The sequence below is a fragment of the Micrasema longulum genome, unplaced genomic scaffold (assembly GCF_059751315.1).
Source record: "Micrasema longulum isolate JH-2025_06_02 unplaced genomic scaffold, ASM5975131v1 h1tg000003l, whole genome shotgun sequence".
NCBI lineage: Eukaryota > Metazoa > Arthropoda > Insecta > Trichoptera > Brachycentridae > Micrasema > Micrasema longulum.
In genome coordinates this window covers 417,622-435,513 of record NW_028277212.1, presented here as the reverse complement: position 1 = coordinate 435,513, position 17,892 = coordinate 417,622, and the positions used below count along the sequence as shown (strand labels likewise).

General features: G+C 37.5%; 1 protein-coding gene across 1 annotated transcript; it reads left to right on the top strand.

The window, feature by feature from the left end:
• Nucleotides 1-1,510: 1,510 nt before the first annotated feature.
• Nucleotides 1,511-17,405, top strand: Bx42 (Puff-specific protein Bx42). The gene is made up of 12 exons (XM_088237553.1): nt 1,511-1,553; nt 1,812-1,972; nt 3,712-3,878; nt 4,462-4,632; nt 5,896-5,975; nt 7,128-7,309; nt 8,704-8,937; nt 10,789-10,933; nt 12,051-12,184; nt 13,324-13,468; nt 15,181-15,289; nt 16,453-17,405. The coding sequence occupies exons 1-12, from the start codon at nt 1,540-1,542 to the stop codon at nt 16,633-16,635; spliced, it is 1,725 nt and encodes a 574-aa protein (XP_088093679.1). The 5' UTR covers nt 1,511-1,539; the 3' UTR covers nt 16,636-17,405.
• Nucleotides 17,406-17,892: the final 487 nt, after the last annotated feature.

The window sequence follows — 17,892 nt, the reverse complement described above, 5'->3', positions numbered from 1 at the left end:
GACAAAGATTTGCTCTGGACTATAGAATGATTAATGACTTAGAGTGTCTTCCATCAATAAAAGCATCTACCCCGAATTACTGTTAAATTAGTAAAAAAAAACAGTCATTTATCTCGCACTTAGACATTAACGGTATTTCTTGCCTCTCGGATAAGTGCTGTCGGCCGTTTTCAGGTTCTGACTCAGCCCAACTGTTTTACTATCCAGTCTTATCAGCCTAACCTGCTATCTTCAGCAATCAACAGTTTTACAACCACCTCATCGAGAGTTACAAAGTAATCTTACCTACGAGAACTCGGGTGGTATTTTTAGTATTCTCTATCCCCTAGAGAGTGATTAATTAATGGATTTTAATTTTACACATGCGTTAACATTTTGTGAAAAAAGTGAGTTCTCTTTCTTATGCTATCGTTGGTTCCCGTGGACTCACTTTAAAAAAGGAAATGTATTCCAACCCGTAGTTGACAGGAGAGTGATTGGTTGCGATAACTCTGACGCCACTTAAAAATTGCTATTAAAATATTACACTTTAGATACTTTTTTTCGACAACCTGCAATGTTTTTTTTTATCACACAATCTGTCAACAAGTACCTATGGTACCTACTTTAAATTACTTTAAACCAAAGACAAAACGTTATAATCGACGTTAGTAATGCTGTGCCCGTTTGACAATGATAAACGAATAGCCAGTCGATTATGGACATCGGACAAAGTAATTTGGGAAAGTTGTCGGTTTATCAGTAAGGTTTATGGCATAACTGTTTTTTTTTATTTTTAATACGTTTGAGGAATAGAAATCAAGCGTTTATTATTCGAAGATGAATGAAAATCTTCTAAGAGTTTTCTTTAAAAACATCATAGTGAATAGAAAACTTTGTAACCCGAGGTGAGCAGCTAACATCTGGTCTTTATAAATAAATTTTATTCCAAATACTAGGCCCAAGTATACCCCTTTGTGTTAATTACCTAATGGAAAAACATCCTTAGTAATTTTGTTTTGGAACCGAAGAATTATAATCGTTGTAGCTTTTATTAATGGACAGTTTTTTATATTATTATGGTTAATCCTTGATAGATATTATAATTATCAATTTATTCAAGAGCATTATCGACAAAATCAAGAAAGGAGCTCTGCGCTAGTTTGGACGTGTAGAACGAATGGACAGCGAAAGAATGGCTAAGAATATTTACAACGCGAATGTTGATGGATGCAGAAATAGAGGAAGACCGGTAAAGACATGACACGACCAAATCCAACAAATACTCGAGGATGGACATGTAAAAGTCGAAATAATCGGCGCGCGTGCATGGGAAGATGTATGAATGAAGAGAAAGCGAGATCTGTATGCAAAGATAGAGTGTTGTGGCGTTCTATCCTCTCTGCCTACCCTTACGGGGAAACGGAGTGATGGTTTGTTGTTGTTGATAAAAGTCACTTAAAAAAGAACAGAATTAATCGGTTAATAAAATATTCGATTAGGTAATCAGTCACGCGCTTTACTACACTAATTCAGAGCAACAAAAAACAGCTACGCGATATGTCGTTGTCGAGGTATGTCAAAAAAGTATTAATTTTATCTTTAAAATATATCAACGCGTACTGTAATTATATTTTTAACATACGATTTGTGTTCTGCTATTTATGTATTGCAAAATAGTTTGCTATTTACTGTGTAAATATGTTTTATTTTGCTTTTCAAATGTGTCCTGTCAAATCAAAGAACTTCTTTAATTTTGCTGTGTATTTGCAGAATATACGCTTTTTCGTGTATTTATTGCGTGCATTAGTAAGTTTCCTATTTGGTTTTAGTATTTTGCCGGCTCCAACACAGAAAGTTTGGGACAGAGATGACGAGAGACGAAGCCAAGTCGGACAACGCATCGGGAGCGCGTTAGTTGTCACCCAATCGACTATTCCTCCTTACGGGCGAAGGAAAGGCTGGGTCCCGCGAACTGAAGATGATTTTGGAGGTATTTATGTATTTTTCTGTGTCTGCGCTTTGATTGCGAGACTAAAACACTCAAAAACGATTGCTCTGTCAAAAAATATATCAAGGTTAGGTTTTTTATTTTGGAGTAAAAAAATATTAAATGAATTCAAATTCAATTCAATTTATGTATTTAAATATAACATTTACATTACAAACATATATTCAATACGTACATATTATAAAAAATAAAAAAATACATGAAAAATACTCCTGCCAAAGTAGTAGGAGAATCCTGCTCCGGAAAACCCCTTCGGATACATGGAACTGATCAATATCCAGAGCGATGTTGTTCAGCTTAGCGGTAGCCCTTCCAACAGGCAGAACCATAGGCAGGTTGGTCCTGTATATCGGAATATGAAACAATCTATGCTGACGCTGTCTTAGGTACGCCATCAGGTACATACAAACCAACGCTCATCATAATCTCAGAATTATCGATCACACCGCGCAACAATAGATAAAAATGTGTAGTCAAATACACATTCCTTCTAGTCTCTAAACTGTTGTAGCCAAGCATACCCTGGAGAAACTCGGTCGGGTAGAGCCGAGGATAATACCCGCACTCTCTCATGTAGAGATATTCATTTTTGTAGTATGTAGTGCTGGGAACCATGTTGAGCTTAATAGAAGAAGTTTAATAGAGGATAGAAATGTGCCTACTGCCGACTGCGACACGGTACAAATTCCTAGTAATTAAACACATACTTTTTTTCTACAAAACACTCAGCTTACCCGGAAGATGGCTCCTGCAATGGTAGCCGAAACGCCGGAATAAATCCTACACACACAGTATCACCCGAAAAAGAAACATATTATATATTGTGTTGTGTACATTGGTGCCGTGTTAGGTTTATGTTTTTTGTAATAACACTGTAATTATACCAATATAGCACTGTGTGCACAGGAATAAACTTAAATAAAATAACAATGTTTGATTATGTCCAAATGCTTGCAGACTGGCTGGATTTCCTCCCTAGGGAGTTGTTCATATTTAAATTTATTTCAATAGAGAGGGAAAAATTTTTGAGAAGGGAATATGGAAGTCTAGGCATTTACAGGGCTTATGACCTGTCATTGGCTGGTTTAAGTGGCCACTTTACACACTGTGTAACATTCACCATTCTGCCTATGTTTGAACATCCACATTTCCTCAACTCTTCCATCTGTTGACTTTTGTGAAGTAAAAGAGCTGAAACCTTTATCACGTGGGTGAGATTCATCCGGCTGGTGTGTAAAGTGGCCACTTAAACCAGCCAATGACAGGTCCTAAGCCCTGTAAATGCCTAGACTTCCATATTCCCTTCTCAAAAATTTTTCCCTCTCTATTGAAATGAATTTAAATAAAAAAAACTTCACAACTTGCTGGAACAGACTAACAGCTTTTTGCTAACAACAAAGAGGAACTGCAACTCTTGGTAACAAAAGTCTACGATGTATGCGAGGGAAGCGATTTGCTGATGAATGTCGATAAATCGAATAAGATGGTTTTACTGTTAATGACTAAATGTGAAATCACTGTGAATGGAGTTATACTAAAACAGGTTGAGGAATTTGTGTATCCGGGAAGATTAATGACTGAGACAGATATTGAAAGGAGGGTGGGTGCCTGATTTATTGAGGTTATTTCCAAACCGTGTAAAAAGAAGTTTCAGACTTTTTATTTTTCATCGCAATGAAATGAAAAATAGTCTACATGTGAGCGTTGTTTGTTTGTTCTAGACGGGGGCGCCTTCCCGGAAGTCCCGGTGGCGCAGCACCCCATGGGCATGGGGCTCCGCAGCCGGGGGGAGGGCGGCGGCGGGGGGAAATCTCTGGCCGTTCGCCTGGACGACCAGGGGAGGGTCAAGTACGATGCCATCGCCCGACAAGGCCACTCCAAAGACAAGGTGGTTAACTACATATTATTATTTTAGATAGACGATAAACTCATTAAAACAAGTAGAAGAGTTAGTGTATCTGGGAAGCATGTTTTCACGAGATGGAAAGGTTGAAAAATATGTTGAAAGGATAGATCTTCATATGAACTATAGTCCTTAAAATATAGCTTGATTAGAATGACAGTTGTCAGCAAAAGTGAGGACATAACTTTGTAGTAATGTCGAAGGAGTGATTTATATTGACCCATGAAAAATCATTCATATCTGGCATGTTAATTATTTTTTTTAAAACAATGCTTGACATATAAATCAACATAAATCAGCTTTAAAACTAAAAAAACTAAAATAAACCTAATTATTAATGAAGTTCTTACAAGGTTACGTCATTTTGCAAAAATGTCAGAGATGAGACAAATTGATCAATGTAAATCGATCGAATAAAAAATAATTCATTTGTTGTTCATGAAAAAAAGTATTGAATGTCTTATTTTTTAGTTCTTCATTTTAAACCCCTTTAAAAAAAATCTGTTTTAATTTCAATTATTGTTTGTATCGCAATCATAAAATAATAGTCATTTCTGTTTACCCGTAGATTATCTACAGCAAGGCGAAAGACCTCCTTCCCGCCGATGAGTTGCAGACCATGGAGCGTCCCGATGACGAGGAGGTGGAAGAGACCACGGAGAGGACTAGGAAGGCTCTGGAGAAGCTCACCAGCACCAAGGTGTCGGCAGCCATGCCGGGGAGGTGTGCCGAGAAGAGCGTAAGTGGTGTTGTAAAGCATTCCAATTTAGTAGTGAACGTTCTCGGTGGATGTTTGTTGTATTTTATAAAATATTTTCATAATTCCGTCCAACTCAGTTATTACGAGGACGACGGGACCGACTGAATTTGCTTGTTATAAGCATTACACGTTATATCAGATTAAAGTTTTTTTTGAAAATACAATCGCCATTGCATATTGTCACTGTAACAGACGCGCCAGAATCACTGGCTTCCGTAGCAATTGCGCCAGTCACAAGAACTGTATACTGTAGTGGCTGATGTCAACGCAGAGTGGCCGGGCGTAGGCAGTCCTCAGCCAACGAACGATAAGCTCTGGGGGAGGTATCGCTGCCTAGAGATCCCTTGCGGGGTCGCTAGTGAGTAGCACTGGCGGCCGCAATCTCTCGGTCGGCGGGAACGGCGGGGTGTGTTCCGGGGAAGTAGCCAATGGTCCAATTTATCCGGGGTCCAAAATCCAATCCAAAGAGTATCCGAGTTCCAAGTCCATGGGGTAGCGGCGGTCGAATATTCCCGGTGGCGGCGAGGTCCGGTTAAAGCGAGGCAGGGAGACGAAGTGGAGAGTAAAAGCCCTTAGTGGTGTTAACGATCGACTGATTTATTATTTGCCTGGCGGGGCATATATACAATACATTTTGCCGTGCGGCGGCGATGCAAGGCAATAGCGGGCGGTACTAGGTTGACCAATCACGCGGCGAGAAGGATAGCGAGCACATTCGCCCGCTCTATCGGTCTCTCTCGCCACGTATAAGGACGCCCCCCTCCCGCTACCCGGCCGCAGTTCCCCGCCGACCGCGTGGCGATCAACATTCAAACAGAATAATGAATAATTTTTCTCTATGATTTCTCTTCAAAAGATTTTAAGACTGTTTAAATTAAATATTACTCATTAAAAAAAACATGTTATTAGTGCATATAATAGTAAAAAAACTGTCGAGGAAAATTATAATAAATGCTTACAAACATACCCATCGCATGAAGACATGAAGTATCTATCACAGGCCACTAAATGTCATAGTTAAAATAAAAACACTCATTATTTTTTCAAACATGTCCTAAATACATATTAAATAAAATAAAATTATACAAAACTTACATATAAAAATCCTTTTTTATCTATTTGACTTGATCCACTCATCGATCAATGTGCAACCCACCCCCATTATCCATTTCTTAATAGCAATTTTATACTGAGAATATTTGTTAACTATTGTGTGTCGATATAGTGGTATCTCCATTCCAGGGCCCAGCACAATATATCCGGTACACTCCGGCACAGCAGGGAGCTGCCTTCAACTCCGGCGCTAAACAAAGAGTAATCAGGTTCGTTAGTTTGTCTATGACGATTTAGCATCTTTATTCTGTTCACAAATTCAAAATTCTACTACAAACCAAAACGAAAAGCAAATCCAACTAACTATATAAAAAGCAAGTCAACTATAGAAATTGAAAGAATTAATAATGCTTATCGCAAGAGGCAAAATTAGCAGTTCACAACGGAGTCCTGGTCCCGACCCTGATGTATGGGAGCGAAGTATGGACTTGAAAAACAGGGATGAAAGTAGGCTGAATGCTGTCGAAATGCGATCTTTCAGGCGAATGTGTGGTAAAACTATGTACGATAGATGCACAAATGTTGAGTTCCATACATTATGTATGGCTGAGACAAGCATTATCGACAAAATCAAGAAAGGAGCTCTGCGCTGGTTTGGACATGTAGAGAGACTGGACAGCGAAAGAATGGCTAAGAATATTTATAATGCGAACGTTGATGGATGCAGAAATAGAGGAAGACCGAGAAAGACATGGCATGACCAAATTCAACAAATATTTGAAGATGGACATATCAAAAGTCCGGCGAAAAAGGTTCAGGGAAAACTGTGTTTTCACAGTTTTCCCTGAAGATGGCTCCTGCAATGGTAGCCGAAACGTCGGATCAAATCCAACATACACGGTATCACCCAAAAAAGATACATAATATTGATAACAGTGACCGTGAAAACCTTCGCACCCATGTTATTGCTATGTTATAAACTGTTATTGTAATTTCTAAAAATGTGCATAATAGCAAATTGTGCGAAAGTAGAATGTGTGAAAGTCAAGGGCCGTGTGTATAAAATTATTAACTCTAACAAAACACAGAATTTTGTAAAAATATCATCAAAACATGATCACAATACCAGAGATAAGGAAAAAATCAGAATCCCATTTAAAAAAAAAAGTGGTCACAAAATTCAACTTATGAATGCAGTAAAATAATACTATGAAACTGAAAAAAAAATCAAAATTCAAATTTAAGGTTAAGACATAATATGTGTTAAACAATTTATAAGTAATATATATACAATATACATATTATGTATCCAATGTAATTATTAGAGCACACATAAGAATATGTTTATGTGTGCCCTACTTCAAGATTCAAAATAAAAATTAATAAACTGTGAAATGAATATCTCTGTTATTTGTTTCCAGAATGGTAGAGGCCCAGGTTGACCCCATGGAGCCCCCCCGGTTCGCGATCAACAAGAAGATTCCCCGCGGAGCTCCCTCCCCGCCCGCCCCGGTGCTGCACTCCCCCCCGCGCCGGGTGTCCGTTCGCCAGCAGAGGGACTGGAAGGTGCCCCCGTGCGTCAGCCACTGGAAGAACGCCAAAGGTCAGCCCCTTTGTCTTATTTTGGGCAACTTTTGAATTATTTTCCCTTTCATAACTAGAATATATCGACGGCAGAAAGGCTACATAACCAGCAACTTTCAGATTTTCGCTTTTTGATGGATCTTAAATGAAAAAATGACAAATTATATTCTTATTGCGCTAAAAACAGTGGATTTGGTAAGGGGGACTTCCTATTTTTTGTTGTAGACAAACATTGCGCAGATCTATCAATGAATAAAATGACTCGCCTACAATCTGTATTGAATGCCGCAGCGAGACTTATTTTTGGAATCTCTAAGTTCAGTCATATCACTCCACTACTTCGGGAATTACACTGGCTACGTTTTCCACAGAGGGTGGAATACAAACTCTGTTGGCTTATGTATAAGCCACTGCACAACTCTGCTCCAGAATATCTATGAGAACTCTGCATTCGATATGAACTGGCTGACAGATGTCTTACGCTTAGATCAGCTACATCTACGTTGAAAGGAAAAGTTATTATACCTCTACGCAAAGAGCGCTCTGAATTCGGCGAACGCGCATTTGCAGTCGCAGGCCCTACGGCATGGAATGCTCTCTCAGCAGAGGTGCGAAACTGTGAGAGTGAAGTGATGTTTGGAAAAAACTTAAAACCCATTTGTTCTCTAAATCATTTTAATAAATGGTGACAGAGTGCATTGTTTTTCTTAAATTAAAAATTGAAAAAGTTAAAATCAAACTTATATCTTCTTACAAATCACTCTGTAAAGCGCCCTTCAGGTATTATATTATGAAAATGGCGCTATATAAGCTATACATGATATTTAATTAATAATTTACCATAGGGGCATTCCATGTAAAGTGGGAAAATGAGGTAAATTTTGAATTTCCGTTTACCACCTCTAATTTAATAATAACATGGCTAAATGTGTTTTTTTGTATACCACCAATAGAATTTTTTATAGACCATAAAAGATGCACTTTTTTACTCTGAAAATTGGGGTGCGTCTTATGGTGCAATGCGTCTTATTGTACAAAACATTTTTTTCTTCTAAAAATTGATAAATATATTTTGGGGTGTATACGAAAACGCCCTTTGAGAGTTAATAAATAAATGAATTCCAATTTTCTGTAATACATTTTTTTCTGTTTAGTTTCAAACGAGCGTTTCTAGTCTGATTTGTATTCTTCAGTTTCACTCTCATGTCTGCAACAAGAAGCCTGTACCCCAATCCGTCTTCGGATAATAACAGTATGTCTTCACATTATGCACTGAGGATCTCCATTGTTATTGATCATAGAAAGTTTTTGTTCTAATATTCTGTTAAATGTATCGATTCTCTTTGGCACTCATTCAAAGAACACCCATTTACAATACCGTTCAACAGTGCGCTTCGCCATTTCTCTTCCCAGGTTACACCATTCCTCTGGACAAGCGGCTGGCGGCGGACGGGCGCGGTCTTCAGCAAGTCCACATCAACGAGAACTTCTCCAAGCTGGCCGAGGCCCTGTACATAGCGGACCGCAAGGCCCGCGAGGCCGTGGAGGCCCGCGCGCAGCTGGAGAGGAAGATCGCCCAGAAGGACAAGGAGAAAAAGGAGGATCACCTGAGAATGATGGCGCAGAAGGCCAGGGACCATAGGAACGGTGAGTGACGACGACAACACTTTATGCAACTAGTTTAATCAACAGAATTTCACTATTTGTACCTAGTATTTGATAATAATAATAACAGTAATGTGGCGATAGCTACTATTATTTTTAATTCAGATTCTTGACTGTTTATTTTGATTTATTTCTAATGTTAGTTTTTCTCTCTTAATACCCATCCACAATTCCTCTTTCTTCTCTAACTCATATAGTGTCCATGCGGCTCGACTGTGGAATCATCTCCCATCCACCATCAAAGATGTGACTACATTATTTCTGTTTAAATCACGTCTGAAGAAACATCTCCTTTCTCTTCCTTAATCTATCCTCCTTTCCTCTTTCGTCTTTTTTCCGTTTTCCCATTGAGTAACAATTTAAGGTAATTTATAAACAAATATGTTTATTTATATTTTTATATATCTTTAGCTTTTTAATCATTATTTTCTATTGAATATGTTTTGTAACTTGAATTATAAAAATAAAACTTTTATTTTATTGGTTGGTTGGAAGAAATCGCCATTTGGCAATAAGCCTGCAAATGTACAAATAAAAAAAAATATAGTAAAACTCCCTTTAAAAAGTTTAAAACTGAGGACAAACATAATGAAAAGTGGAAGCATGCACATTATCAAACATCTGGACAACAAGCTCAATAGTATATAAATCTATGCAATATCTCTCAGCAGTCTCCTGCAATGGTGTCTTCCCTCAGACAAAATCCAAACTTGTATATTTTTCCTGAAAACACAAGTTTGGATTTTCTGCTTTCGTTTGACATTGAACACTCTTGGGGCCACAAAAAATAAACTTCTCTGAGCAAAAGCCGTACGTGTTTTTGGTATTAAATCACTCAAACTACAGGAAAACCTCGTACGAGCATTTTGCTGGGATCTCCTCTTGCAAACGCATGACCAGAAATGTGTCAATGACTCTTAAAAAAAAAATTGTCTTATGTTCAGTACCTTCATAAATTGAAACAATGCCTTAGATGGGACATCAAAGCATCACTCTAATTATAAATTTTTGTACGTTCATGATAGACGCGGTGCAACCTCCCCAGCCCACTATACCATAGGTCGCCACTAACTGGAAAATAGCAAAATACACGGTTCTGAGAGTGACAATGTCCAAGATGTTCCTAAGTAAACATGACATAGCTTTCTTAATCTTTCTTTCTTTAAAATGATTAGTTTTATACTTAGTTCAATGTCTTTTCTACATATTTTTTACAAAACAGCATTAACTGTTGTGTGGCTGTTATGTCACACTATTCAACATAGAACACAAAACTTGATATATCTCTCTTATTTTTTAAAATGATGAACCTGTATTTTTTGTAATCTTCAAATGGACATTTTCACACCGGATTTGGAAAGTAAAATTTGTATAACTATGCTGGATGTTAATACAAAAGTTATTTATCCTTGCTACGCGAAGAATGAATGTCCGATACTTCAGCAACAAATCTGTACAAGAGAGAGCACGAAGATATAACTCACAACAAGGAAGACAGTGACGCTGTTCTTTGGCGGGTGTTGTGTAAAACGGATTCAGTCGGATGATGACAATGATGGGGGACGCACGCGCATAATATGAGCGGCTAAATTATAGGTTTCTTTGCATAAATTATGGAAAAAGATTTATTAAACAGTATTAAACGCAAAGGGATTATTTACCACCTCTTTTAAGAGTTAAGATATGTTCATTTGTTGGTTAAGCATAAGCATAAAACAATGTTTTCTTAAATTTATTTACTGTATTTTTAATTTCCCACCTGCCTCCTTTTTGTCCATGGCACATACAGCCTTTTATGTTTCCAGTACTCAATCAGTGATTTTTGCTTTCCAGGTATTCGAACTTTGGGCGACAATTTGGGCGGAGACGAGGGTGGGGAAATAGACGGAGGGGAAGAAGAAAGGGAGAAACTGAGGCAGGATCGCCACAGGGATAGGCAGAGAGATAGAAACATCGCCAGAGCTGCTCCGGATAAGAGGTAACACACATCCCGTATAATCCGCCCGTAAATTGGATAAAACTAACGCATTGCTTTATTGATTGATATTCTCTACTTCTGTAGCTTAATCAAAGAGTTTACCACGTCAGTAAGTCTGTAGGATTTAAGTAGTTTTTTATATATTTTTCATATAGGAGTTGCTTTATTAATTACCTTGTATATAATATACAAGGTTTATATTTCAAAAGTGGATTTTTCTGCAATTAAATTTCTTTAAATTTATCTAAACCAGTGATTCCCAAAGTGGTCTATATCGACCCCCAGGGATCTATGACAACCTGCAAGGGGTCTACGTCAACGAAAAAAAAAAATGGGGGTCCATGAAATGAAAATGGGGGTCCACGATAGTGGATCTCAACATACACTGATAGTACTTCTGTACTTCTGGCTGCAAAAAAACATACCCGTTACTTATCCTGTATTATGGAATATAGCGAGCAAATTTTTAATTTCCTTTCCGTCGTCATGCCTAGTGGAAAGGGGGTTCAGCGCTGTTACCAATCTCCTAACGAAAAAAAGAAACAGACTGGACATCATTGGCCGAGTAGATTTAAGATTAAACCTGACAAAATTGACGCCAAATGATTGAAATCCAGTCCTTGTCTACAAAGATTTGGACAAACTCAAAATGTTGTTGATAAATCCACCTGGTGCATGAAGAAGTATAGAAATTGAAAAAATAACATTTTTAGGCGTTACCTAGTATGTCAGTGAAATAATTCAATTAGATGAATCTCACCCGCATAAATAAAGGTTTCAGCTCTTTAACTTCACAAACATCAACAGATGAAAGAATATGGATGTTCGAATATGGGCAGAATGGTGAATGTTACACAGTGTGTAAAGTGGCCACTTAAACCAGCCTTTGACAGGTCATAAGCCCTGTAGATGCCTAGACTTCTATATTACCTTCTCTTAAAAGTTTTTCATCTCTGTTGTAATATGTTAATATAAACAGCTCCCTAGGGAGTTGAATCCAGTCCTTGCCTACAAAGATGTGGACAAACTCAAAATATTGTTGTTGATAAAATTAATATGATAATAATAATATTTTTGTAATAAATTGAGCAATGCAATTGTTATTTTCTTTCCTCAGATCAAAGCTGGTGAAGGACAGAGAACGAGACATATCGGAACAAATAGCCCTCGGCCTGCCGGCCAAGTCTAACGCTAACGGGGAAGGAATGTTTGACCAGAGACTCTTCAACACTTCCAAAGGAATGGACTCAGGTTCGTATCTTATTGATATTTATACTACAGTAAAACCTCGTTCTTACGTTTTCCCGCTTTTTTCACCGAAATATTTAGGTCCCATTTTTTTCCATACATTCTCATTTAATTTTCCCCCCAATTAACGTTTTTCATAACCCCGGTTTTACGTCGAATTTTTTTCATAACTCGTTCGACCTGTCAAAAGACAAAAGAGCCGCGCGCCGCCGCGTGAATGGAGAATAAAATCGAGGTAAATAAAGAAATGTGCAAATTATTGTCTTAAACTAAATTCAAAGCGGGTGCAGTGTAATTGACCATTTTGTTTAAGTGTCTAATTTTGACGTTTTACTAAATAGTGGCGTGCAGTTGACGCATGTTTAGGAAGAATAAAGTCTTTATATCAATAATTTACGATGCAGAAAATTTAAAAAAATGGCAACATAAATATTATTTGATGTTATAAACATAATGTGAATAGGAGATAGTTTAAACAGTTATCATAAAAGCATGAAACATTTCGCGATGTAAATAAATGACAGTTGAAATTTTGTGGTGCCATACTAATAAAAGTGATACCATATAAATAAATCATTATATGCATTTTACGCAAATTCAAGTTTTTATTTTCGTGTTTTTAAGGTTATTAAATTAAATTAAATTATTTCTGCATGTATTTTTTTTTAATTCAATAAAAAATAACACATTGCAGTTTTGTTTGAAAAAATACAAAATATTTTTAATTATGCATATCATTGGTAAATATGAATAATCTCCAATCATGACAGTTCTTACAATTTTTCTGCAGTAAATTTAGTATAGTCTTGTACAATAATTATATTTAAATGAAATTGTATTTTTTCCATACATTTTTCATTTCCTCACTTTAAAGTTTTCCTCAGTTTTACACTTTTTTTTGTTGCTCCCTTGAAAAACCTAAAACAGGGGTTTTACTGTACTTGCGCTTCCTTCCCAGCGGAAAATAATAATTCAAACCAATGACAGGTCATAAGCCCTGTAAATGCCTAGATTTCCATATTCCCTTCTCTGAAATGTGCTCCATCCCTGTTGCAGCTTTGTGTAGAAATTCAGTCTTGTCTGCAAATATTTTGACACACGCAAAATATTGTAATAGTCTTTTATCTGTTTTCTAATTTTAGGATTTGGCGATGATGAAGCGTACAACGTTTACGACAAGCCGTGGCGCGAGCAGAACTCCCTCGGGAACCACTTGTACCGTCCCACCAAGAACATTGACAAGGACAACTATGGGGGAGATTTGGAAACCATTATAAAAACTAACAGGTTTGTATATTTCTATATCATCCTATCGTGTCTGACTCAATCGTATCGATGTATTTAAAATGGGATCCTCACATCACATCCTCCAAGAAAGCCGAGTCATTGATTTATTTGAATAAGAAGGCATTCCAAAATTTTACTCTAGAGATATTGCTTTAAATATACAAGACCTATTGAGTATGGATACCAGTTGCGAGTGGTGACTTTTTTAATAGGCAAGCTATATTTATTATGAGAGAGTTTATCTGAGAGAGCTCATCCAACCTCTTTCACAACACGGACTGTCCGTAGAGAACCCTTTTAATACCCTGTCATTGCTCTAATTTTTTTGCCTCCTCTTTCACAGTAGTAGCCGCTCGATTGTGGAATAATCTACCCACTAATGTTAGAGACGCCCCTTCTTTATATACATTTAAGTCAAGATTGAAATGCCACTATCTAAATATTTAAATTGTTCCTTTATCCTTCTTCTTTCCTTCCCATCCCCTCTCCTCTCTTCATAGTATAGTGTTATTATTTTTATTTATATATTTATTTTTGTTAATCTTTGCTTTTAATTTTTGTATAAAATTGTAAGATTCAATATGTTCATGTATTTATAATTTTCTCAAACTGAACGGTTTGGGTAGGTAGGAAGAAATTGCCTTAAGGCAATATGCCCGCCCTTATATGTATATAAAGTGTCAAAATAAATAAATATATTTTTTATATCACGCCATAGGAACTTTTGCCAATTTTTGGGCAAAACTTGTGTTTTTGGCCGAAATTTTGGTCGGTCACTATTCTTCAACAGTTCAAAACATTAATCGCAGAAACATCCTTGTAACGTACGCGTTACCACGTGTTATGCTGGTTCGTCACCCGCATCTGCCGCAGTCAGGCTTCCCGGCGTAAGTGGGAAGCCGCCCTCCCAGACAGTGTCAAAGACAAAGTCGGAAGGTAGGGGCTCAACTGCGCCGACCGCAAGCAACCTCAATAGCCCTGAAAAGGACTTTCCACCCGATGCGAGTGGTGTAGAGAGGCGAAGGCAGTCAGCTGGCAGAGCGGAGCGAAGTGCAGGAGGGTAAACATGGCGGAGAACTCAATGAAACACTTGTTGACTGTTCAGAGTTAGGAACTGAACTGATTTATTATGGCGAAATACACGCCTTATAAAGCGATGCGCGTCGGGCTCCGTGAGTCAGCCGTGGTGGGGGTAGCTCACCCTCACCACTTGCTACATGCCGCCGGCCGCAGGTGGCGTAAATATGGGCGCCTAGTGCCCGTACGGGCTATTCCGTCGGCAGCCGCGACGCGCGCAACATGATGATTACAAATTTATATTTAACATTCTTTATATTTAAATATTCTACGGCTATATTTTACCCTGGTATTACTGAGGCCAGGCTCGAAAGTGAATAATTTGTCTTTATTGGGAGTCTAGCGCTCATTCGTTCATATACCGGGGATTTTATCTAGTTTATTTTATTATATTTTATACAGTTACATTATAAATATTTTATTATTTTATATTATACATATTTTATTCATTTACACTACGCGTCCGGAACAATCCTACTATTTCAATGTCACAGGCTCAAACACCGGAACGGATTCATAAACTGTCTCGAGAGTAATTCTTATATTTTCCCATGTTTAACTACATTTTAAATTAGAAAATCTACTCGACTTTTTTATATTCTTGATCTTGCTTAACCGGATGTTTCGCTGTTTAGATTTGTTCCCGACAAAGAATTTTCCGGAGCAGAGAAATGGAACAACCAAACGCAACGTTCCGGCCCAGTACAGTTTGAAAGAGACGGCGCTCCCAGAGAAAGCGAACCCGTAAGCATTTGATGTATTTTCTTGATTTTAAATTGGGCGAATAGGTGAAAGGAAGTCTGAGAGAAACATGAGATGACCGAATTCAACAAATACTTGAAAATGGACATGTCAAACACATTTCCGCTTTTCGTAGATCTCTTCGCCACTAACACAGTGTGGGATGAAGACGGATTGACATAGCTTAGCTCGAAGTCTTGTATGTTGATCGTGTTCTTGAATATATTGTATACCATCATTTTATTGCCCTTACATAATTTTATGTTCTTTTTGTCAAGTTTCTTGTACATCTGTTTCTTCAAATAACTGTTTTTATTGGCATAGGCCGTGTATATGTGTTACGGGTAATGTTAGATAAACGATTAAACCTAGGTTAACCCGGGTAAACTTCGTAATACCCTTAGGTTAGGATAGGTTTAGTTAATTTAATAATATATATATATTTTTTTTTAATCAACTTAATCCAGCCTATCCTAACCTAACGCGTCGGCTTTTGGTTCAGCCGTTTTCAAAGGGTTAGATTTCAACCAGCCAACACGCATTGATGTAAATGTATACAAATTAATCAAATCTTAAGTCTGGTCATGTCAAAAGCAGGCAGAACCGACGGGCATGTATGACAAGATGTATGAATGTGGAAGTAGCTAGAAATGTATGCCAGGATAGACGTGTGTGCCTGTCCGTTCTCTCTGCTACCCCTACAGAAATGACATGATGGTAGTAGTAATGTCAAAAGTCAGAATAATCGGCGCGCATGCATGAGAAGATGTATGAATGTAGAGGTAGCGAGTGACCTGTCATTGGCTGGTTTAAGTGACCACTTTACACACTGTGTAACATTCACCATTCTGCCTTGTGGATGTTTAAACAATTATTGAAATACGCTGCATTTTGTGTATCGATACAGTGCCTCATGCACCACTGGGGGCAAATAGGGAAATGACAACGATATTCCCAATTTTAATCCTAGAATTGAAGAATGAATTATTTACTCATTTTTGTCAAAAACGTTAATTACCAACTTCTTGTCTTGGGTCTTTATAACCTGTTGCATTTGAAAAAGCCGAGTGGTAGACTGATTTTTCGGTGTTCGTTATTATGTTATTCTTACGACATAAAGTTTAGAAAATAAACATCTCAACTTATCTATGTACTGTTTCTTTCAGGCACCCAGCAGAGCGGACGCAGACTTTGACCCGTTCGGTCTGGATCGGTTCTTGACGGAGGCGAAGAGGGCGGACCGAGTCGGCACCACCAACCAAGGGTCGAGCTCGCAACCGTCGAGGTCGAACAAGAGGTCGGACCACCACGACTCGCACTCCTACAACAAGAAGAGCCGGAGAGATTAAATCCCTCGGGCGGTCAATCAATCGATTACTTCATTTTATAATTAGATGGAGATTATCTACCGAGGGTTTTGGAGGAACTGCATTTTTGTGATGAGTTAAATTAGCGGGAAATTTGATACAAAAAATGTTTTCTTGCGCTCGGTAAAAATTAGAGCATTAAATTGTACAGCAACGTTTCTTGAAAATGGACAAAAGTAATAATAAAAAATACTTTAATAAAAATGAACTACTTTGAACGACGTCACTAGTTCATATGAATCAACCAATAGAGAGCTGAAAGATATCTGGTTTACTTACCGTGAACGGACCAATGGGAAGAACTGACCGAGAATAAATGGAAGAGAACCTCTGGTCACATGCGGAGTAATTTCAGAAATACAAAACTTTAAAAAAAATCATAGGCGCCGATTGATGATGGAAAATTAAAATATTTTTTTGGCTTAGTTTAATAGTTTATTAACAAATAAAAAATAAACACTAAACCTCCTCATTATTTTTTGTACATTTAAAAGAAATGTTTTGTCATTCAATAAAATGTTTGCATTATTATATCGAAGAATACGTTTTTAAAATTTGATTTTGGATAGCGCTAAACTCTTTTATCGTTGTATAAAGGCAAGATGATCAGTCTACGAAAGCCGTGCGTTATCTAGCAGCCGTGATGTGGTGGGTGTAACTAGACAGCCGTCTTAATGGTGACAAGAGAGCGGTACTGCGGCGAAAAATAGACAATATAGAAAGACCTAGCTTAGTCCAGATACTATCAAAAATGTCAAAATCTATAATATTAATTTATATTTATGGACACATTTATGCATAGAAAATTATTGTAAAAAATTTAGAAAGACTCAATGGTTTATAGTAGACTTTGTGGGAGTGGAAGCGGGAGAGAGGTGTTTATAATTGAATTTGGTTCAGTGATCGCTTGAAAGAAGACAACTTGTTATCAAAGAAATCAAGACTGGTATGTTTGTTGGCAGACCTGAGGATTTTGGGAGTAGGGGAATGAAAACCATAGTTAGTTCTATGGTTATCGGTATGAAAGAGTAAGTTTTGTCTGAGGTTTCTAGTTGGGATATTTAATTTTATTGAGCCGAGTACTTCAGGCGCATCAAAGAGTGAGTTGAGAATTTTAAATAGGACTATATTAATGCTCTAGATTTGATTGATTGCATCTGTCCCTTATACTTGTGCATAGGAATTTGGGCATTATTATCTGGTATCAACGCTAGATTAGGATCGTTTTCGTATGTCCAA

What these genes read in the sequence shown, in the direction of transcription:
- Bx42 (XM_088237553.1), top strand. An exon ending in AACTGAAGATGATTTTGGAG is followed by an intron (nt 1,973 to 3,711) that starts GTATTTATGTAT and finishes TGTTTGTTCTAG; the next exon opens with ACGGGGGCGCCTTCCCGGAA. An exon ending in CTCCCAGAGAAAGCGAACCC is followed by an intron (nt 15,290 to 16,452) that starts GTAAGCATTTGA and finishes TGTTTCTTTCAG; the next exon opens with GCACCCAGCAGAGCGGACGC.